Source organism: Bubalus bubalis, chromosome 1, assembly GCF_019923935.1.
Source record: "Bubalus bubalis isolate 160015118507 breed Murrah chromosome 1, NDDB_SH_1, whole genome shotgun sequence".
Taxonomy (NCBI): Eukaryota; Metazoa; Chordata; class Mammalia; order Artiodactyla; family Bovidae; genus Bubalus; species Bubalus bubalis.
In genome coordinates, this window is record NC_059157.1 from 30,484,605 (window position 1) to 30,508,927 (window position 24,323).

Sequence of the window (24,323 nt, forward strand, 5' to 3'; positions counted from 1 at the left end):
GGCGGGGTTCAGTGCGCGGCGGGGTCTTGAGGGGCGGGGTTCAAGGGCGGGCGGGGCACGGGGAGGGGCGAGTCGGGGTCTGATGGACGCGTGGGGGCTGAACTGAACCCTCAAAGCAGAGGGGCGGGCGATCGGCGGGGCCAGGGGCGGGGCCTGCTCTGAGGGTCATCTCCGAGCGCGGCTGCGGCGGAAGCAGACCAGGAGTGGAGTCCAGCAGAGCTGCAGCGTCGTAGCTGAACGGTGAGTGACGTGTTCCAGGTCCCTCGCCGTCGCGCCGTCAGTCCTGGGCTGGTTCCCTCCACCACCACCCCCGCCCCCAAGCCCAGCGCCTGCCCAGGGGACCTGCACCGGCCTGCAGCTACCCCGAGGAGGAGACAGGATGCAGGCACGATCCGGCGGCGGATCCTTTGTTTTGCCCCGACAGCGAGGGCGGGAACGAGCGCTGAAGCCGGCAGATGCAGAGACATGGGGCTGGGGCGGGAGACTGGAGGCCGGGCCGGGGAACGGTGATCCGGCTGCAGGAGCCGAGCCCCGGGGGACCGAGAATGAGCCGAGGATCTAGAGGCTGGATCGGGGGGTGGCGGGAGACCGGCCGGACAGCGGGAGGCTGGGGAGCGGAGACCTGGCCGCAGACGCCGAGCCCGGGGGGCAGGTGGCCTGGCCGAGAATGGGGGTGGAGGGGGAGGGTCGGGAGACTTGGTCGGAACGCTGAAGGCTGGTAGCAGGAGGCTTGACCCGGGTGGCTGAGCTGGGGGAGGAGAGGCGCGGGGAGGCCAGGCGAGAGCGCCGAGGCCGAGTGGTAGAGGTGGGACTCGGGAGAGGGAGGCAGAGGAAATCGCAGGCTGAAATTTAAATAGGAAAGGTGGTGAGGAAGATGAGCGCGGAGAGGAGATGGCCTGAGGGCAGGAGCCTGGCTGGCGCTGTTTCCGAGGCTTTGGCCCTCGGGGCTTATCCTCCCGTTTCTGGCGAGGGTTTGGTCTCTGCTGCCTTTGTCTAGATTTTTTTTTCAGGTTGAGGTGGTGTGACTCTGCTTTTCAAAGAGCTGATTTCAAGTGCATGCGTGGTCAGTCGCTCAGTCGTGTCCAACTCTTTGCGACCCCATGGGCTGTATACAGCCCGCCAGGCTCCTCGATCTAGGGGATTCTCCAGGCAAGAATACTGGAGTGGGTTGCCATTTCCTCCTCCAAGGGATCTTCCCGACCCAGGGATGGAACCTGCCTCTCCTGCATTGGCAGGCGGATTCTTTACCACTTAGCCACCTGGGAAGTCCCAGTTTCAAGTATTAAACTCCTGTTCATTTTCAGACCTGAAGGCTTACATGAATCCTAGCTCGTGCTGATGACTATTTTTCCTGGCCCAAATCCCTTAGGAGGCTGTGAAATTCCCAGATCTCCTGCATCGCAGGCTCTTTAGACATCTGAATCACTTAAGGACGTCTATGTGAAATCCCCTCAGCCCAAGTTGAATAAGAGTTCCTTGGTCACTCTTGTGTCCAGTGGGTCTGCTGTCAAACCTTACTTCCCAAGGCAGCAGCCTCTTTCCCAGTTCTCAGTATGTGGCTCCCATGCTAAAAAACTAGGAACCAACCTTCTCAGCTAACTCTCTCGGCTCCTCCAGTTAGCAGCCAAGCCTCTTAGACCTCCTGAAATCCACTGGATTTGGCCTTTTCTCTCCATCTCAGATTCAAGCCACCCTAAGCGCTCACCTTGGAGAAGGCAATGGCACCCCACTCCAGTACTCTTGCCTGGAAAATCCCACGGACGGAGGAGCCTGGTGGGCTGCAGTCCATGGGATCACTAAGAGTTGGACATGACTGAGCGACTTCACTTTCACTTTTCACTTTCATACATTGGAGAAGGAAATGGCAATCCACTCCAGTATTCTTGCCTGGAGAATCCCAGGGACCGGGAAGCCTGGTGGGCTGCCGTCTTTGGGGTCGCAGAGTCAGACATGACTGAAGCAACTTAGCAGCAGCAGCAAGCGCTCACCTGGCTATAGGAGCCTCCTCATTGGCCTCCATTATGTCTGTGTCCTCTGCCCCTCTCCAGCCACTGAGGAATCTTACAGAATAAAAATCCAGAATCTTACAGAATAAAAATCCAGAAAGCTGTTCCTTTGCCCGAAGGATAAATCCAGTCCCTTAACGGTTAACAAAGTCAAGCACAGGTTGGCTCCTTGGTCCACTCTGCTGCCTTATCTGTCACATTCTGCACAGCCATGCTGAACTCAACAGCAACTATTCTCTTCCTCGAACAGTCTTGCATTCCCTCTCTCTTCCCATCACCACACCTTTCCTTGAGAAACTCCTATTGATGTTTATGTTCTGATTCAACATTTCAAGGTTAAGTCTTATCTATTCTGTATTCCTTTTCCATCCGCCTGGTCCTGAGAGGAAAGAGTCATATCCTTTGCAGCTGCTTTTTACATTCTCCTCTATTAGCTCCTAAGCAAATTCCACATGGGACTCTGGCTTGTTATCTTGTTCCTTGTCTTTCTTCATATCCAGGGCCTGGTACAAATGAATGCTAATACTACAATATCATGCCTTTTTTTTTTTTTTTTTAATAATTATGCCCTATCTAGAAAAAAAAATGTATTTTAAGCTTGAGTGAAGACAGTCGTGTCCGACTCTTTGCGACCCCATGGATTGTAGCCTATCAGGCTCCTCCGTCCATGGGATTTTCCAGGCAAGAGTGCTGGAGTAGATTGCCATTTCTTTCTCCCGGGGATCTTCCCGACCCAGGAATCAAACCCGGGTCTCCCGTGTTGCAGGCAGACGCTTTACCGTTACTTAGCAAATTATAATTAAATGATGCATACTAGAAAGGAATGGTAGAGGTGAAATACAGGAGTTGCTCTAACAGTGTGTGTATGCAGGATAGTGCTAAGCAAGCTGCATAGACCTGCCTGTGTCAAAATTCACTCTGCCACTTTGAAATGTTAGAGTTACGTGATCTCTAAGAATGAAATGTAAAAGCTTAAACCATCCCTACCCCAACCTGCTGTTTGAGCTTTGGTTTTGCTTTGCTCTTTTGCAGTGAAGGCTTTTGAAGGTTAAAATGTGTTTTAATGAATAAAGGAATGAACAGTTAGTTGGAGTGTAGCAATAAAACCTGTTCCCAGTAAGAAAGAAGAGAAACATTATATCTTTCGCAATCCTGAAAAAAGAAGCCTAGCCTCCTTGCAGTACTCTTGCCTGGAAAATCCCACGGGCAGAGGAGCCTGGTGGGCTGCAGTCCATGAGGTCGCTAAAAGTTGGACACGACTGAGCGACTTCACTTTCACTTTTCACTTTCATGCATTGGAGAAGGAAATGGCAACCCACTCCAGTGTTCTTGCCTGGAGAATCCCAGGGACGGGGGAGCCTGGTGGGCTTCCGTCTATGGGGTCGCACAGAGTCGGACACAACTGAAGCGACGTAGCAGCAGCAGCAGCAGCCTCCTTGCATTTTAAGAGACTGCAATCTGATAGAGGCAATTATAATTGATTTTAAGAGACTGCAATCTGATAGAGGCAATTATAATTGATTTTAAGAGACTGACGTCTGATAGAGTCAATTACAATGCTTCTTCACTGTTTTGCTTTCACACCTAATTTAACACAACCTCCTACTGCTTCAGCCCCTTCTGACGCTAAAAACCCGGTCTTTCTGTAATGGCATTAGGTCAGTTCTGGTGCCTAGTATGAGTTCTTTAGGCTCTGCCTCAAAAATGGAACCACTGGTGTTTGGATCTACAAGATGTAGAGTACTTAGACTGTTAGCTGCTGTTGTGTACACTTGTAACAAATCCAAATAAAATGGAGGAGGATAGGGACTTGGCTGTCATAGAACCTGAGGCCACTTCCCAAAGGCAACACTTTCCTAGTTCATCCATAAATCAGGCAGCAGTTAATATACATACCTTGGAGGGTTATTATGAGGATAAAATGAGATAATGTCTGTGACAATGCTCTGTAAATCTCTATGTAATGTTATTAATTCTCCACCTATTTTGTTCTTCAAATTGCTTTTAGAGTATCTGCATTAGAGTAGAGTAAGATAAAGTTCCCCTGGTGGCTCAGTGGTAAAGGATCCACCTCCCAATGCAGGAAATACAGGTTAGTTCCCTGAGTCAGGAGGAGGAGATACAGGTTAGTTCCCTGGAGGAGGAAATGGCAGCCCACTGCAGTATTCTTGCCTGGACAATCCCATGGACAGAGGAGCCTGACTGGCTACAGTCCACAGAGTCGCAAAGAGTCAGACACAGCTGAGCATGCGCACATGATAAAGTTATCTCTCTTGTACTGTACATCGGCACCTGTCTTGTTGAGCCACTTTTGAATATAGTGAGCTTCGGGGCAGGTCACACACAGGGATAGATCTTATTCTCCATTACTTCAAACACTCAGGGTTTATGACCCCTCCACACAGTTGGTGTTCAGTCAGTTGTTCCGGCGCAAATGAATAAACGCTACTGACCCTGGCTTTTCGCAGTTTCAGACCTTCTCTGGCAGGTGGTTGTAAAACTGTATTGTTTCTACAGAGGAGTGATTCTCGGTGGGAGGGAGGATGTCTTAGAGGTTATCTGTAATTTTTATAAAAGGCATCCCAGAGCCTTCATTCTAGGTTTATTTCATAAATACTTAGGTCGGCAAGGACTTCCCGTTTCTTCTTCTGCCCTGTCAGGGATACCATCTTAGGACAGGGCATCAGGTGAGGGGATGCAGCCCCTTGGCACTCAGTAAGCATTGTGTCTGCTCTGGCTTGTGGCTTCGAGTAGTGGGGAGCCCTCCTGTCTGTCTGCCTGGTGGTATGGGCCTTGCCAGAGAAAAGGAAAAAATGGTTTTGTTTGTGTGGCGCAATGGAACTAAGTTTCTTCTGTATTTAACTTTACTTGCCATGTGTGACATTCCTCCTTTATTACAGAATAAATACTAGCCATCTGACTTCACCAGGCCAAATGACAGTATCCAGTTTGGTGATTCTTCCCAAAGAAATGAAGGGACCAGTTAGGAAATTATTTCAGTAAAAGCTCTAGGGTGTCACAGCGGAAATCTCCACTTATCCAAACTATTGTGAAAAAAAGAAAATCTTGTTTCTCTTTCACTTACCAAATCTAGAAACATGACTGCTTTTGAGATTTTTGTCCTTTCTCAGTTCAGTTCAGTTGCTCAGTCGTGGTCCGACTCTTTGTGACCCCATGGACTGTAGGACGCCAGGCCTCCCTGTCCATCACCAACTCCCGGAGTTTAGACAAATTCATATCCATTGAGTCTGTGATGCCATCTAACCATCTCATCTTCTGTTGTCCCCTTCTCCTCCTGCCTTCAGTCTTTCCCAGCATCAGGGTCTTTTCAGATGAGTCAGTTCTTTGCATCAGGTGGCCAAAGTATTGGAGTTTTAGCTTCAGCATCAGTCTTTCAGCATTTGTCCTCTCTAGTTGGTAATAAATGTAATCCCGATGTTTTTCAAGTTCCTTGGCCAAAGTACTGGCCACCTGTCTTGTCTGCAGGATCTATAACCATATATGGAACACCAGTTCTCCCGCACCATTGTACATGAAGGGACATGAGCATATGTAGATTTTGGTAGGGGGTGGCAAGGGTGGGGTGGGGAATGAAGGGGAGGTGGGTATCCTGGAACGAATCCTCCACAGATACTGAAGAAGGACTGAATAATCTCCCCAAAAATCATAGCAAAAAGGCTTCACCTTTTCTTTAGAGACAAGCAGAGATATAGAAAAAACTGCTCAATGCTTACTTAATATGAAAGTTATTCATATTTTGTAATTTTACTTTTAGAAGTAAATTACCCAGTGGCCCCCAAAACACCATAACCATCATTCCTATGTTCTTCATGAATTAGAGAAAGTGTACTTCATACTATTTCATTTTCCCTGCAGTCAGTTTCTATATGTTATTTATGCTTTCTGTCTCAATATTTCTAGGTTATGGATTTGTTTCCTTCCTTGAAATTAGTGATAGCATTACTCCTCATAGGTAGTAGTAAGTCATGGAGAAGTGAGGGAAGCTGACAGATCCTAGTTAGGACAGAGTCCTAAGTTCCTTATCTGCTGTAAGCATCAGTCAGCTGAACTATGAAAAATGGAATTCACTCTGCCTCAAAGCATCATTGGAAGGACCTTCTTTAGCTTTCGAATTATCTGGCTCTTATAGCTTCATTGGCAAGTGTCAACTGGATCTAGGAATTCAGACTTGATTATAAGAGTCAGGTTCCAGGCTGCCACCTAATAGCAACTGGTCTACCTTAGAACTTCCCTGGGGCCCAAAATGTGTTCAGAAATTTACCATGAGCACCCTGAACTGATGGGAAGAATTATATACTCAGTACAGTAAGAAACAGTTCGTGTTAAGTCCATTGCTATGCTGCAATCTATTTTTGTGTATTTTTCCTATTTATGTTTTGTCAGATGACAGTGTTCTAAGAACTAATACTCCTTGTCATCATACAGGCCACTTTTCCCCCTTGGGGGACAATGTTTTTTATCCTTCTGAGATGAGATCACCACACCTAGAATAACTTATATTCAGCCAGGCATTAGCTAATGGAGATGAGGTCATGCTGAGCTTAACCCTTTTGGTTCTGCAGAAACCAAAGCGATGCTCCCAAGAGTGTGGATTAGATGCTTTCATGTGGGAAAAGCAGATGGTGACAGGCAGAAAGCAAATGTCTGATGCAGTGAGGATTTTACTTACCATTATATAAGTTTTCAATAGTCTATGAATAATAAAGGGAACAAAACAATACATTATAGTATTTGTTCCTGAGAAATCTTTATCAAATAGAAAAATCCTATTCTAAAAGAATTCAGGTGGTTTTTTTTTTCTTTCAGCCATCAAATTCCTTATTGAAACAAAGTTGTCTCTGATGTCTAATTTTGGAAATTATTAATTACAGTTACTTATATTAAGGATAATCTAGTGGAAACTTTTTTAACTTTGAAAAATGATTTGGTTAAAGAAAGTTGATTAAATGTATGAAAAGGAAGTTATTACTTGAAAGTCACTTTATATTTAGATGAAATCTTAACCATGGTGTGAACCAAGAAGCCAAACACAGTTGACCCTTGAACAACAGAGGGGACCCTCCCCACAGTTGAAAATCTGAGCGTATAATTTATAGCAGACACTTCGTATCCACAGTTCCATGTCCGTGGATTTCAGCCAACCTTGGATGGTGTAATGCTGTAGATTTGCTATTTCAAAAAATCCACGTGTAAGTGGACCTGTCCCATTCAAACCCCAGTTGTTCAAGAGACAACTGTATTTTAAAACTCTGGAAAGCTGGCCGCTATGTAAATCTAAACCTCCTATTACCAGTCATAAGGATAGAATTGCTTTATCCCAGAGCTTTATTGATGGCAAGAAATAAAAAATTGTTAGAAGCTAGTGTTTCAGTCCAATAATCACTGAGCTTTTTGCAGAAGTATTTGCTAAAGACCTTAAGGCCTTGATCACTGATGGAATGTAGCAGCATTTAGGGGTTCTGAACACATACAGTATACCCCACACTTGGCAAACTTACTCAAAGGGCCAGTTTGAGGCAAAACCCTGGTGCCAGAAAGACGCTGGCAGGAGCTCTGGGATCCCCTTCAGAAATGCTCTTTATTAAGTCTTGTTTTCCCATTCCACTGTGTTTTCACTCCAGATTTTCCACAGGCTGGCTGGAAAGTCTTGAAATATAGATAATACTGTTTTCTCATGGATTACAATATAATATCAATAAACCACTTGTTATGTATCTGCCTACGTTTCCACACTTATTAGCTACCCTGTACTGTTCTCTCAATTAATCAGATTAACCAAAACTTTATTTTTCAACCATGGGTAGATAATTATTTTGATATGCACTGAGGCAAGTTGGCCTCCGTATTTCTGGTTTGAGGAAGTTTGAGATTTCTCTGTACCTAATAATACGTGTTTATTGTACGTATGGAAGAAAAAGACAGACTGGGATGTGGTCCACAGCAGTCAAGGAAGTGTTGTTGCTTTCAGAAGAGTGCGTGTTTTTGCATGTTCAGCTGCTCAGTCATGCTCAGCCCTTTGTGACCCTTTTGGACTGTAGCCTCCCAGGCTTCTCTGTCCGTGGGATTTTCATACTAGCAACATACCCTTATTATTGCTTTTGAAACAGGGCTGAGAGTTGAAATTGGCTAGCACTGTACTCAGAAAAGGCAGTGGCACCCCACTCCAGTACTCTTGCCTGGCAAATCCCATGGATGGAGGAGCCTGGTAGGCTGTAGTCCACGGGGTCGCAAAGAGTCGGACACGACAGAGCGACTTCCCTTTCACTTTTCACTTTCATGCATTGGAGAAGGAAATGGCAACCCACTCCAGTGTTCTTGCCTGGAGAATCCCAGGGACGTGTACTGGTGGGTACAGTCCACCACTGTTAAAAGATATTATTTTATAAAATAATCTGTGTTACTATTTCCTAACTTTTAAAAAATGCAGATGTTACAGAAAAAAATACAAAAATATTGAAGAGTAATTAAGTTGCCAGTAATCCCATCACCTAGGGATAGTTACTGTTAAATAAACAGATTAAAAGGTAAAGATGCTATATAACCAGTGTATTGGCTACATCATGACTTCACTGTTTCTCTGTCCAAATTCTCAATATTTTGATGAGTAATGCATATCCTTCCCCTTCTCTCCTCTCCCTAATCTCTAGATTAGGGTTACTAGAGGAAGTAGGGCCAGCGAGAGGTTTTGTTTTAAACTGTGTTGAGCTGGAAATGTTTGCTTCCTTAGGCTCCATTCTTAGCAGTGTAAGTCTCATAGAGCAAACTTTAAGGCTTCTATTGAGACATGGCAAGACATGTTGTCCACATGTTCTCAGGAGGTAATACCACCTTGTGTCCCTTCCACTCATGTCTGGGAACGCCTGTCTCATACACCTGTGCTAGCTGTATGCATGGTTAGTTTTTGTATTGTGTGGTAAAATGCATGGATAAGTACTCATGAAGGGATAGATAGACATTTGGGGATTTTTCTCTCAGTTTTCTAATGAGAGAGCAAGTGGATGTGATCGTACGAGGAGTGCCTCATCCTCCTTGCACCCGGGTTACCAGCCTTCATACTTTGTGCCACATAGTTTGTCTTCCTTGCACAACAGTGGATGAGCCCTTACCTGTTCTTATTGTTTAGTCGCCACATCATGTCCAACTCTTTGTGACCCCATGGACTGCAGCACACCAGGCATCCCTGTCCTTCACTATCTCCCAGAGTTTGCTCAAACTCATGTCCATCAAGTCGGTGATGCCATCCAACCATCTCATCCTCTGTTGTCCCCTTCTCCTCCTGCCTTCAATCTTTCCCAGCATCAGGGTCTTTTCCAGTGAGTTGGCTTTCTGCATCAGGTGACTAAAGGATCAGAGCTTCAGCCTCAGCATCAGTCCTTTCAAAGACTGTTTAGGACTGATCTCCTTTAGGATGGACTGGTTGGATCTCCTTGCAGTCCAAGGGACTCTTAAGAGTCTTCTCCAACACCACAGTTCAAAAGCATTAGTTCTTTGGTGCTCAGCTTTCTTTATAGTCCAACTCTCACATCCATACATGACTACTGGAAATAATAGCTTTGACTAGATGGACCTTTGTCAGCAAAGTGATGTCTCTGCTTTTTAATATGCTGTCCAGGATTGTCATAGGTGTTCTTGTTCTTACCTTCAAGAACTTTGTTCTTTTTCTCCTCTTGCCTTATTAATTTCTCACTTTCTATGGATGATTCTCATCAGCATAAAAGCATGCCTTAGATGACTTGTATTTAAAACCAAGGCAAACAAGAAGTGTCCTCTACTCCTGGTCCCACTTCGGCCATCATCCCCTCTTCTTGCCCCTTCACAGTAAAACTATGTTGACTTACTCATGTTGTGTTTATTCATTTTTTTCTTTTTCCATTGTCTCCTCAACCCACTGCAGCAACATTGATCCTTTTAAAGAAGAATTTTCAAAAGGTATAAAACTCGGATGCTGTGTAAATATAAAATACATGTCAAATATCTTATTCAATTAACTGGTAATAGAACTAGTAGGATAAGACCAGTTCAAAGGAGACTTTAAACAACAAACACAGATGTAAATGGTTGGATACAATGAAATGAATTTGTTAGTAGAAGGGAAACTGGTTAATATCCTGTAGGACAGTAAAGTGTTATTTGAGAGGGTCATCTTTTCTGCAAGTTGCAAATTAGTTACATCATTTAAGACAAAATTTATTTTCACTGCTGTCAATAAGAGTCATTTGCATGGCTTCCCTTTCCTGTGGCTTAACTTCCTATAAGTTGTAAAATAGCCTAGTCAGGGGGTCAGGCAAAAGAGGACACCCTGTACAAATGAACTTATCTACAAAACAGAGATGGAGTTACAGAGATGCAGAAAATGAAACTTATGGTTACCAGGGGGTAATAGGAAAAGGAGTACGTCAAGGCTGTATATTGTCACCCTGCTTATTTAACTTATATGTAGAGTACATCATGAGAAACACTGGAATGAAAGAAACACAAGCTGGAATCAAGATTGCCAGGAGAAATATCAATAACCTCAGATAAGCAAATGACATCACCCTTATGGCAGAAGGTGAAGAGGAACTAAAAAGCCTCTTGATGAAAGTGAAAGAGGAGAGTGGAAAATGTTGGCTTAAAGCTCAACATTCAGAAAACAAAGATCATGGCATGCGGTCCCATCACTTCATGGGAAATAGGGAAACAGTGGAAACAGTGTCAGACTTTATTTTTGGGGGGCTCCAAAATCACTGCAGATGGTGACTGCAGCCATGAAATTAAAAGACGCTTACTCCTTGGAACAACAGTTATGACCGATCTAGATAGCATATTCAAAAGCAGAGATATTACTTTGCCAACAAAGGTCCGTCTAGTCAAGGCTGTGGTTTTTCCAGTAGTCATGTATGGATGTGAGAGTTGGACTGTGAAGAAGGCTGAGCGCTGAAGAATTGATGCTTTTGAACTGTGGTGTTGGAGAAGACTCTTGAGAGTCCCTTGGACTACAAGGAGATCCACTCAGTCCGTTCTGAAGGAGATCAGCCCTGGGATTTCTTTGGAGGGAGTGATGCTAAAGCTGAAGCTCCAGTACTTTGGCCACCTCATGCGAAGAGTTGACTCATTGGAAAAGACTCTGATGCTGGGAGGGATTGGGGGCAGGAGGAGAAGGGGACGACAGAGGGTGAGATGGCTGGATGGCATCACCAACCCAGTGGACATGGGTTTGGGTGGACTCCGGGAGTTGGTGATGGACAGGGAGGCCTGGCGTGCTGCGGTTCATGGGGTTGCAAAGAGTCAGACACGACTGAGCAACTGAACTGAACCTGAAAATAATATCCAGTAATCTCTTTTGCCTATATCCAAGTCCTGGACAATTTTTCCTGACAACCTCTGCTCTCCCCATAACTTTCTTGCCTAAGCTAATGGTCTTCTGTCCTCATCTGAACTGAACTTTTAGCGAGATTTGTGATGATCAAATGCTCATTGAAAGACTTCTGCATACTTTGGTACACCCCAGTTGCCTGATGTCCTCCCATTTCTTGTACCTCTCTTGAGTCTCTTGCTGGCTGTACTTCCTCTAGTAACCCTTTCATTGTCAGAGTGCCCCAGTATCTCTCTCTCTGAGTTCCAGACTCTTAATTACCTATATCCACTGTTCTACTCTCATCCTAGACTCCCTCCCTAGGAGGGAGTCCTGTTGATGGGGTGTGTATTCTTTTAAGATTTCTGATTTTAGCATAAAATAAAGTTAAAAGTAAAGTTAAAAGTTCTGTTTAGATTGGAGTTTTGAGATAGGCAGGGCTTCTAGAGGCTCAAGAAAGGTTGTTGTCCCTGTTTTTCTATATTCATAATTTAGGGAGGCAGACTGATGGTCATAGGAAGTACCTTTTGCTTTTGGAAAACCAGAGAAGACCTGGCAAAACTCCAGACAAATAGCGAGGGACTGGCTTCTTCCAAGGCAGCCAGGGGGAGAGGGAAGAAGACGACTGCCATCATTAGCTCTGTGGCTGCGGACAAAGTCACTTCATCACTAAGGGCTGGGTTTCCTGACTTTTTGGGTTGTTGGGAAGATATAAGATGCCTAGCACAGCACCTGCTGTGTAATAAATGCTCAATACATGGTAGCTGCTTTGACTAGAAGGACTCATTCACTGTGGAAGGTAAACAGAATTACTGGATGGAAGAATGGAAGCAGGAACTGTAGTTTTTAGTTCCAGCTTTCCTTAAGCCAGTCGACCACCTTAAATGAGAAAGTGGGGTTCTCTTATCTAGTTTAAGAGTAAAGGTTTTGTGGAGGTTTAGAACTTCTGGCACTGAATCTCTTGGGAATCTAAGCATCATAAAATTGTGTTATGTGAGGTATACCATTGCTATGGGAAGTTTTCAGGTTTTGTTTTAACTATATTGAGCTGGAAGACAGTTCTTAACCAGTGATGGGATCTGTTGAAGTAGAAACAAGCTGCGATCTGTATCTTGATCTAGGGGAGCAGCCAAATGTAAAACTGTATCAGGCTGCACGCTTATCTGTGCTCTGCGTGCATTTCATAACTCAATTAAAAAGGAAAGAGAGAAAAGGGTTACATTGTGTGCACCTTTATAAAAGATTGTTGTTCTCAGGTTTGACTCAAAACAGCCTTGCACTACAGGGGTGAAGCTGGGGGAGTGATGGTACTGCTGATGTGAAAATGTCCATATAGCACATTTATTTACAGAAATAATCATTGGCATAATTAGTATAATGCCATGATCTTAGAATGACTGATTTTGATTAACATCTATTTATTTTATATTCTAGTAAATAAAAAATGTCCATGGAGAACACTGAAAATTCAGTGGATTCAAAATCCATTAAAACTTCAGAGACGTGAGTATTTAAAAGGAATCTCATACCAGCAAGGAGGGTGGGTGTGTGTAGTATGATACAGCAAACTCGGGGGAAGCAGAAAGAATTGGGGCTTTCAAACCAGAGAGGCCCAGATGACTTCTTACCACATGTGACAGCTGTGTGACTGTACACATGTTAAATTGTCCTCTCTGAATCTCCTTAAAATAAAACTTAGATAGAATATGGGGAAGTTGGAGGGGGCCTGACCTGTGGTTGGAGACCCCTCCCTGGTAGTGGGATGACCCACGAGAGGCAGATGCACCTTCTTGAATCTCCGCAGGATAAGAGGTTTGTGTTTTGGGGTGTTTTTTGGCCTCCTGTTTATGAGTTTTAAGGCTAAGGTAAAATGCAAGTTCTCAGTCTGGGGAATAATTGCCTGGTTATAGATTATCTTTCCCCCTTTTTTGTTTCCTTCCCTGTCTTCCTTTTTGGAATATTCTGCTTATTAATACTTCAGTAGATGGAGAAAGGGAAAAGATAAAACTCAAAACACTCTTAATTTAATCCATGTCTGTTATTATCCCTCTGGGATCTCTTATGGTACATTTAATTCTAAAAGTTTCTTTCTGAGGTATAGTATTATCGTTCTGGACCACCTAGGGAATTATAAATTAATTTTAGTACTACACAGTACTGTTATAGCAGAGCTATTACTAGATTACTAATAAAGATCTTTGCAGTATTTGTTTAGCAAAAGAATTTGCCTAAAAATTTAACTATTGAAATGCAATCTCATCTTGGAGGTAAGATTGGTGTTTTTCTTTTGTCTTTTTAAAAACCCTTTTAAAGTGATTTACACATTTTCCTACCTTTTCCTATCATACAGAATATAATTTACTACTTTAGTCTTTTTCCAACAATTTTTTAAAAAATTGCATATAATGTGAAATACTCCTAGCCTGAGTGTATGGGTACATGAACAATAGGTATCAGTGTTTGGTTGGTGTTTCCTAATTCCTGGCCAGGTCAGGGGTCAGGCTTGTAGACTGTTCTGATAAAGTTTTATTGAAAAATAGCCACCCCCATTTATTTACATACTGTCCTGGGCCACTTCCACCAGCTGGATGAAGTGGCTAAGTATAAAATGTATTTAATGAAATTTTAATAAAATGTAAAGGAAAACAATGTAGAAATTAAAAGCGTGAACGCTGTAGTTCAACAGATGCTTTCGGTCTTGTGTCTTACACAGTGTCTGCATAACTGTTAGCCTCATAGTAATCACTTCCTTATCTGTGAAGTGGGTTTTTGTGAAATTTTAGGGAGGAGAAGCCTGTTGCATACAACCTGGCACATTATATTCAACAAATGTCAGCTGTTCTTATGTGTTCAAGAAGTTTGTGTTCATGTGAATAGCAGCATTGGTCACTTCTCTCTTCGTAAACCGTTGTCTGATTTCCAAACAGAAAGATCTTACATGGAAGCAAATCAATGGACTCTGGAATATCCTTGGAAGAGAGTTACAAAATGGATTATCCTGAAATGGGTTTGTGTATAATAATCAATAATAAGAACTTCCACGAAAATACTGGTATGTGTCGTGATAGTTTTTAAACCTTTACAAGTATTTGTACTGTTTATATTTGGTAGAGTATAAAAAAACAGAATGCATGTTATTAGTTAATAAACTAATGACATAGAATAGCCATGAAGTAAAAACAGAGCCAGGATCCTACAAGTCCTTCAATTCAACAGGAACTCTTAAATCTTCTTTGTATGATCAAAATCTCTCCCTCTTCTATCTGTATGTCGACCTCTTCTGCCCTGACTTCTCTTTTTTTTTTTAATTTATTTTCCTTTTTGGCTGTGCTCTGTCTTCATTGCAGCATTAGGGCTTTCTCTAGTTGCGACTAGCGGGGGCTCCTCTCTGGTTGCAGTGCACAGGCTGTAGAGCATGCGGGCTTCAGTAGTTACGGCCCCCGGGGCTTAGCTGCCCCATGACATGTGGGATCTTTCCAACCAGGGATTGAACCTGTGTCGCCTGCACGAGCAGGCAGATTCTTAGCCACTGGACCACCGGGGAGGTGGCAGCGGGTGAAGGAAATGGCAACCCACTCCAGTATTCTTGCCTAGAGAATTCTGTGAACAGAGGAGCCTGGAGGGCTACTGCCCATAGGGTCGCACAGAGTCAGACACAACTGAAGCGATTTAGCATGCAAGCATGCATTGGAGAAGGAAATGGCAACCCACTCCAGGATTCTTGCCTGGAGAATCCCAGGGACAGAGGAGCCTGGTGGCCTGCTGTCTGTGGGGTTGCACAGAGTCGAACATGACTGAAGCGACTTAGCAGCAGCAGTCCACCAGGGAAGTCCCAGGCCTGACTTTTGTGCAACCCTTGCTTTATCTTCCTGCTCCCTCTTTCATGTTAATGGAAGGATCTCACCAGACAGTAAGGAGAAGTATTTTTCCTTTCCAGGAACTGCACGAGGCACCTCACAGAAATCTTATTTAATTCTTCTAGCAACCGTAAAAAGTAACCGCCATTAGTTACCGAAAGGTAAAAAGTCCTTGCACAGAGGAGTCCCACAGACGATTTAGTAGCTGGACCTCTCGGCATTGGTGTGCCCGACCCCCAGCCCGAGCTGGGAATCCAGCCCTGTATCACTTCACCTCCTGGGCCTTCATTTGTTCTGTTGACTCTGTCTTCTTCCCCTGAAAAGAAGACAGACTCCCCACTTTAAAGAGACCTTATCTTTTTTAATCCTGCTGCCCCCTAGGCTTTGATCTGAGTTTTGTCTCCTTCCCTAAGTTTTGACAACAGATGTTCTAAACTTGGCCTCTTCTTCCCATCACCTCGACCACGCCAAGAAATTGCTCTTAGGGTCACAATAGCCTGATCCCCAGATCCACGTCTCAGTCCTTGTACATGTCTGGCTTGAATCTAATAACATATTTCAGAGGTTTTTTTCTTTTTTTTTAAATAGTATATGAAAAATAAAATCCCTCATGATCCTAAAAAGGCTAATTAACATCCTACCGTATTACTTGTAATTTTTCCTTAACAGTTTCTTTCAAAGTTAAATTTTATCCATAACATGTAAGCAATATTGTATCCTGTTTATTCTATTTAATGTAATGTAAGTGTTTTTTGTGTTGTATAATTTTCATATCTGCTATTGTAATGATTATATAATATCCCATTCCCGAAATAGAGTGTTCACTTGACTTGCATAATTTACCATATGAATCAACACTTTGGCTGTTCCTTCATTTTTTCACTTTTAAATTGGTACCGTGATTAACTCTGAATTGGCATATTAATCATATTAGAATTTTAATTAAAGAAATTAGAATCTCCTGATTCACTTTAGGAGGCTATCTATCATAATGCTGATGAAAAGGGAAAAAAGCGAAATTACACTGGAAAGATAAGCAGGATTGGGTGTTAGGTTCATTATAAGGAATGAGGAAAGCATAGTTGAAAATGAGTGTCTAAAACTAGCCCGTTTATATTGTTTTTGGCTCTAAGTTGAGAGACCACCTTCAACCTTAGGTATTCTGCCTCGCGTTGCTAATTATAATGCCCTCTTCCCATAGAATTTTACATTGTTGAACTTATTGGGGTTTTGTCTTTTTCTTCCAGTTTTATTGAGATATAATTGACACAGAGCACTGCATAAATTTAAGGTGTGTGGCATGACTGGACTTCATGCATCATGAAATGATGACCATAATAAGCTTAGTGAACAGCCATCATCTCATATAGATATAAAATTAAAGAAATAGAAAAAAGTCTTTTTCCTTGTGATAAGAACTTTTAGGATTTACTTTCTCAACAATTTTCATGTATAACATACAGCATTGTTAGTTATGTTTATCGTGTGTACATTACAGCCCAAGTTTCCCAGGCATCTCAGTAGTAGTTAATCCACCTGCCGATGCAGGAGACGTGGGTTTGATCCCTGCATCAGAGAGATGCCCTGGAGAAGGAAATGGCAACCCACTCCAGTATTCTTGCCTGGAGAATCCCATGGACAGGGAAGCCTGGCAGGTTACAGTCCATGGGACCACAACGCAACTAAACAACAACAGCCTGAGTACTTACTTATCTTTAAAGGGGGTGGGGCATGTTGTTCTACTCTCGCCCCAAAATACTTTGGCCCATAGTCTGACTTTACCTTTACAGTGAGCTCCTTTTCTGCTTTGAAATGTGAAGGTCGGGTTCTCAAACCCATCTCTGACAGCCTGGTGTCTTCTGTTCAACTATTAAGTGGCTCACACACCAGGGCCAGAATTTAATTGCTGTGTCACACAAGTGCACGGTGTTCCCTTTTCCAATGTCAAAACCTTGATGAGCTTACTTCTAATTTTGTAAAAATAATATATGGCGATAAGTTTCAGAAATTACAGATTAGCAAAAGAAACAAATTTAAATCATTCATAATCACACCAGAGACAATCAACAATAATTTGGAGCTGGAAACATCTAGTTGTTTTTTTTTTTATTCATATGTGTTCAGTTCAGTTCAGTCGCTCAGTCATGTCCAACTCTTTGCGACCCTGTGAATCGCAGCACGCCAGGCCTCCCTGTCCATCACAAACTCCCGGAGTTCACTCAGACTCACGTCCATCGAGTCAGTGATGCCATCCAGCCATCTCATCCTCTGTCATCCCCTTCTCCTCCTGCCCCCGATCTCTCCCAGCATCATCAGTCTTTTCCAATGAGTCAACTCTTCACATGAGGTGGCCAAAGTACTGGAGTTTCAGCTTTAGCATCATTCCTTCCAAAGAAATCCCAGGGCTGATCTCCTTCAGAATGGACTGGTTGGATCTCCTTGCAGTCCAAGGGACTCTCAAGAGTCTTCTCCAACACCACAGTTCAAAAGCATGGGTGCCTTCCCCCTGCTATGCCTAACACTTTAGATTTTTAAGTCTGAGGGCATTGTTTGGTCAGTCCGTACATGCATGTGGAAGGCGCTTTAAGGGGTGAGGAAAGCCCAGGACTACTGGGTACAGGCCACACAGCAGCTGCAGAGCCTTGTTCGAGTTCTCCTGGACTCTCCTGTGCTGTGGGTCCCACATCTCTGCAAATGAAGCCGGTCGTGATCATGGTTTCATGGTGGTCGGAAGGCTTAGAGGCTTTTGAACAGTGTTAATGTGGCCTAGTGGTTTGTGGGGGTTTTTTGTTTCCCTCGAAAAGATATGATGAAATTACTGATGTATCTTAGAATTGTTGAAAACTTAGAATCAAAGAAATAGATCCTCTGAGTGTGTGAGGTATGTGTTGATACATATGTCTATGTATGGTGATGTTTATGTGTTTGTGTATGTTTATGTGTGTGTGTATAATTTTTTCTTAAAAGTAGGATCCTTTTATTTTCTACTCTTTTTTTTTGTTAATAAGTGAGCATTTTCCTATGGCAAAATTTTGTCTACAAAATTTCAGTGGCAACATAGTATCCCGTATTATAAATGAATTGTAATTTATTTAACCAAGCCTCTCTTTTTAGGCATTTAAGTCATTTGTTTTTCACCATCTAAGCAGCTGTGAAAAACATCCTTGTGGCGGTAGCACAGATAGCAGATTATATCATGGAGTGTCTTGTATGCGGAGAAATAAGAGACTTAGAGTCCCCACTGTCAGAATATTGAGTTTTCTTACCATTTGAAAGGAGTTTCTTGTGGATTGTGTGGATCCCTGAATAGTTCATTTCAAAGCAGTTTATCTTTTTTTTTTTTCATGCAATTAAAAGTAACTTTCTGTTCAAGGCATGGCCTGTCGATCTGGTACAGATGTGGATGCGGCAAACCTCAGGGAAACATTCATGAGCTTGAAATACGAAGTCAGGATTAAAAATGATCTTACATGTAAAGAAATGTTGGAATTAATGAGCAACGGTAAGAAATAACAAAAAGAATGACCTTCATTGTCCAATGTATATACAGTCTGGCTATGACCTGTATGAAAGTAAAGCATGAGAATTGTGGAGCTAAACTGTACACAGTCCTACTCTGCACATTTTATGGAAGTAAAACAAGTTATTCGTACCGACTCCCCAGAATAGTCTGAGATGTGTTGCTCTGCCCCAAGCTGGGTTTACACAATCTCTTAGTTCAGTTCTCAAATTTCTTCATCTTACTCCCATCCAGTACATATGAAATTGTTGAATAAAATTGCATTGGTTTTTTTTGTCTGTAAATGTTTTTCCAGTTTCTAAAGAAGACCATAGCAGAAGGAGCAGTTTTATTTGCGTGCTTCTAAGCCATGGTGAAGAAGGAATCATTTTTGGAACCAATGGACCTGTCGATCTGAAAAAACTAGCAAGTTTCTTCAGAGGGGACTGTTGCAGAAGTCTGACTGGAAAACCCAAACTTTTCATTATTCAGGTAATAGATAACTGAGCGATTTGGTTATTGAGGCTTCTTTAGGGATTAATTTACTTCATTGTGGATTATCCAAAGGATTTTTAATTTTTTTTTTCCTTGAAGCTACTAAACTATTGCTACTTTTTTATTTATTTAAACTACCACTTAGGAGACATTGCATAAACTTTAATTTTTAGACTTCTAGCAAAATGATTCTGAATAATTCACATCAGTTTTTACAGAGCCTTTGCATTTCTTAGGAATAAGTTACGCGTTTATGCATGTACACACGTTTTTTTCCCAATAAAAGTTTCTTTTCTTTTTTTCTAATTTTTAAATAGGTGTTTATTTTCTAACCTCTAGGCCTGCCGAGGCACAGAACTGGACTGTGGTATTGAGACAGACAGTGGTGCTGAGGATGACATGGCCTGTCAGAAAATACCAGTTGAGGCAGACTTCTTGTACGCATATTCTACAGCACCTGGTAAGAAACTTACAAATACTGAAATAGGTAGATTTTAAACACTGAAGAGTGTGTTCCAAAGGCTATAGGGATTTTGATATCCATAAAAAGCCATTGTGTCTTATTTTAGGGTACCCTAACCACAGAGAAGTCTCAAAAAGTTGTCTTTAGCCCAGTTTGACTAGAAAATGTGCCCATGTAAGAAAGCACATTTACACAGTGTCATTCATGAACTTGATACCACATGGAATCCATATTATAATACAGGCCAAGCCAGAGCTTCGCCCACTTCCTGAAATAGGGGAGAGGTGTGTTTTCCGGGAATTCGTTGGGAGCTAGGAAACTGAAAGGATAAATGTGAATAGCATATGAGTGGGTAGAAGTGGAACAAGAGAAAATAAGGTTAAAAATGATTTATGGCTAGGTTATCAACCTCCGCTTTGTCTGTGGTTGTATTACACATTACGTGTGTGTGTGCGTGTCATCATATAAATTAATATATATTGATCATGTACTTGTTTACTCATACAGCTAACTCAGGGTGTGTTTGGAAGGTTTGGAAATGCAGGACAAGTGTATTTTTAAACTGTATTACATTTTTAAATATAGTCGATATGATTTATTTTAACCTCCAGGCATCTTTCCAGTTCAGATTAAAAGCAATGGATCCAGGGGCTTCCCGGTAGTCCAGTGGTTAAGACTTGGTGCTTTCACTACTGTGGACCCGGGTTCCACTCCCCGGTCCAGGAATTAGGTCCCCCAAGCCACTCAGCGTGGCCAAAAACACAGCAATGAATCCACTAGTTTATCTGGGAAAAGAACGATAAATACACTATTTCCCCTTTTGGACTTTTGAATATGCGATAATGTGTTTATTATACTCCATTCTGATGCCCCGTAGACAAATTTAAGACCCTCAAATGTGTGTGCATACAAAAGCAGGTTGTTGGATGAGCCAATCATCTCACTGCAACACCACGCTACTTATAATGATCCTTTTTTATTTCTTTGCTTTTGCATTTTCTGCCTATAAACCGGTTCTTCCCTATTAGAAGGGAAGCCCAGGAAGTAGGATTCTCACTCAGTGGTGCAGTTAGCCTGCAATTGTTTTCCTTGTCAAAAGCAGAGGTATATAGACAACACCTGCTTGGTTTTTGTTTTGTTTTTCCCTGGAACCAAAGTTATGGTCTATTTTTCTTTTATGGCTAATAATACCTATGCATGTTTATGTTGTTTTTACCTTCGTGAATATGTCATAATTGATTAAATCAGCTGACATCAACTATCTGTGATATTTTGGTTATGTTTTGCCCTGTAGGTTACTTTTCCTGGCGAAACGCAAAGTACGGATCCTGGTTCATCCAGGCTCTTTGTGAGATGCTGAAAAAGTACGCTCACATGCTCGACCTCATGCGCATTCTTACTCGGGTTAACCGAAAGGTAGCAATAGAATATGAGTCCTTTTCTACTGATTCTGCTTTTCATGCAAAGAAACAGATTCCTTGTATTATGTCTATGCTCACAAAAGAACTGTATTTCTAATCACTAAAGACACGGATGATTTTTGATTTTAACTTGTATGCCAAGTGAGCAAACAGTATAACTGGTACTATATTTTTCTCTTACCTCTAAATCTAACCTAATGACCCAGGTGATAACTTTGAAACAAGCCGCATTCCTAGCAATAGAACTACTGTGCAGCTACCTCAAACACAATTGGGTAGTTGAGATTGAGTTTAACAAAGGTGAAATAAAAATGGATTGTGGAAAGCATTATGGGAAGAAAATGACTGTAAATTAGCACTTCTCTTAACTACCAAGATTTAGTGCCGATGCTACGCTACAGATTTTCAAGCAATGAGGGAAAAAGGTAAACACTGCAGCAGTGTATTTCAGTGATGTGGGTATGCCACTGTATCAGGGAACATGTTATGGTTTTTGTCAAACAACAGCAATGACGATATGGAATGATGTATCCTAGAACTTGGTGGTCCATACATGTGGTCTAAGACCTGAAGACCTTGATCTTAAGACAATGGTATTTTTACATCACCTATTTGAGCTCATGGTTTTGTGATGTTTGTGCTAAGCATGTCTTTGTTGTTTAAAAAAATCATGTTTTAGCATTGAAAAAGAACTAAATGTTTTACTTGGGAAGGTGTGAGAAAACTAAATTGACCCTTGAGGGTAAATGCAGCAATCGTAAAGGGAGACGGGTTGAGGACTATAAGGTGCTGAAATGCAACTTTTCCACCAGCTGCTGGGCCTCGCATACCTGCAGAATATCTAAAGGGCTCTTCTGTCAAAACCTCAGACTTCAATCACACTGATAAGAGCGTGAACTGAAGAAATTCTATAGGGACATACTAAAACACAACTTAAATACAGTGAGGTATAAGGGAGAAACAGTCAGTCAGTCAGTTGGGCACTCCGTAATTAGAAGATGGTTTGAGCCTGACCAGGGACACTGGTCAGCCTCGGTGTGGTGGAGTCAGAACCATAGATTACGGCTTCAGGAAAAAGAATGCGGGCTAGATTCTTCACAGCTATGTGTGTATATGGAAGATGCTGCCAAGGCAAGAAGCTCCAACAAAGTGAATCAAATTAAACTCCTGAAATGGAAGTTTTCCAAAGAGGGTAAGAGTCATCATAAAAATCCTAGCCCTCTAGTTTTTGTTTTATTTCAAATGATGGCTGTTAATCGGATGTTAAAGCGAATTCTTATCCGCCTTCCTGCAGATAGCCCATTTTATAAAATAGACTTGAGCACTGAATATCAGTCTACTTCTTACTTGACGCTTGGGGGGAGGAGGTCTACAGTTTTCAGCTTATCAGGAATTGTGTAAAATAATGCTTACATACCTAAATACGGTTTACAAGAGGCTCTGAGTGTTTGGGGAAAACACTAAGGTTTCTCTTTCCCCTTCATGGTTAACAAGGTCTCAATCACCTTTGCTGTGCGTGGGCATGGATGTGCCCAAGTGTGACCACTGAACTTTGTCCAGGAGCTACAGTTCTCCCAAAGAACAAGTCCTGTACTCATTCCAGAAAGTCCCTTTCTGCCATCCCTGAATGTCAGCCCGTAAAAGCAATTTCATTAGCATTTCCTCATTTTCCAGTATAAGCAGTGAATGTGGCCTAATGGTCTGGACCCTCATCCATCCTTTGCAGAAGATGGGAAAAAAAAATCATAGCACTCTTAGCAGTAAAATTTTTGAGCATGTTAACTTTTATTCTGTTGATGTTTACAATCAAGGAAGAATGATACAGTTATGATCGTGTACTTTTCTCTGAAATGAAAGAACCAGGGTGCCCAGGACTTTAGCAGTCATCCAGTCTTCCCTCCTTTGGTGCCCAGGGAAACTGAAGGCCAGAGATGGGACGCAGACCAGGGAGGCTCTGAGCCTGGTTGCTCAGGAGGTGCTGAACCTTCTGCATCGCTGTAACCCACTGGTTCCCGTGAGCTTTCTTGTGCTAAACAAAGGCGCTCACGTTTATAAATGAAAGCTCTTTGTTTTGATTGTGCTGTAACTTTTTCTGAGTAAATGAAGCATGCTATGGAATCAGAAGGTATGTTCCTATGTGACAATTTTGTAAAAAGTTTGTTATTATGCATTTCTATTTCCAAATACAAATTTTAATTTAAAATGACCAGTGCGTTCAAGTTTCTGTTATTGTCCTAATGTGCTGCTAATTGAAGTTAAAATATATTTTTAACCAAGAGCTTGATTTGGGAGGACCAACGATGATGTGACGGGACCGTTTAATCAAACACTTTGAGATGGTAAATTACCAAATAGGGTAAAGGAGCCTTCCTGTTCCCTCTAGGGCCCTCTCAGAAGGCCCTATTTTCTAAAATTACATGATGCCAGGAAGGATACTAAGTTCTCACAAACCACAGCCCCTAAATATGACCATATTTTTGTTTGTTTCCTTGCTTTGAGGAATGGGGAGTAGCAGAATATAAAGGCTATCGCTGAAATTAATCATTTTCCACCCATAAATTGTTAACAGGGCTAATGGGGGAGGAATAAACCATTGATGTTCCCCAATGGTCAGCTCTGGGAGAGGTGTTATAAGACGGGAAGAACTTCCCTCTTTATTTTACATACTTAACAAAGGAATATAAGTGCAAACATGAGTGGTTTGCATTTCTTCTAATATTTCTGTAGTAAACCTACATTACTTTTAAATCAGAAAACTAATTGAGCCTGGTTGCTCAGGAGGTGCTGAACCTTCTGCATCACTGTAACCCACTGGTTCCCGTGAGCTTTCTTGTGCTAAACAAAGGCGCTAATTCTAATTGGGAATAACGATTCCTATTTCCAAGGAGTAGAGGGCAGCAGGAATAACTCCTTTAAGGCTATTGCAGGAACTTCCCTGGTGGTGCAGTGGCCAAGACCGTGCTAACAGCGCAGAAGGCTGAGGTTCAGTCCCTGGTTGGGGAGCTAGGTCCTGTGTGCTGCAGATTACTTTTTAGGAAAGACTCTGTTAAAGCTGTAGTTTTGTAGTACATTGACAGTTGAGCCCGTTCTTTGTGGTCGTTTAGTGACTAAGTCATGTCCACCTGTTTTGCAACCCCATGGGCTATGGCCCTCCAGGCTCCTCTGTCCGTGGGATTTCCTAGGCAAGAACACTGGAGTGCATTGCCATTTTCTTCTCTGGGGAATCT

At 42.4% G+C, this 24,323-nt stretch overlaps 1 protein-coding gene across 1 annotated transcript; it reads left to right on the forward strand.

Annotated features, from left to right (window-relative positions):
• The first annotated feature begins 103 nt into the window (after nt 1-103).
• On the forward strand, nt 104-23,302 carry CASP3 (caspase 3). The gene is made up of 7 exons (XM_025280224.2): nt 104-240; nt 12,796-12,864; nt 14,289-14,413; nt 18,592-18,720; nt 19,034-19,209; nt 19,552-19,672; nt 20,970-23,302. The coding sequence occupies exons 2-7, from the start codon at nt 12,806-12,808 to the stop codon at nt 21,191-21,193; spliced, it is 834 nt and encodes a 277-aa protein (XP_025136009.1). The 5' UTR covers nt 104-240; nt 12,796-12,805; the 3' UTR covers nt 21,194-23,302.
• The last annotated feature ends 1,021 nt before the right edge of the window (nt 23,303-24,323 follow it).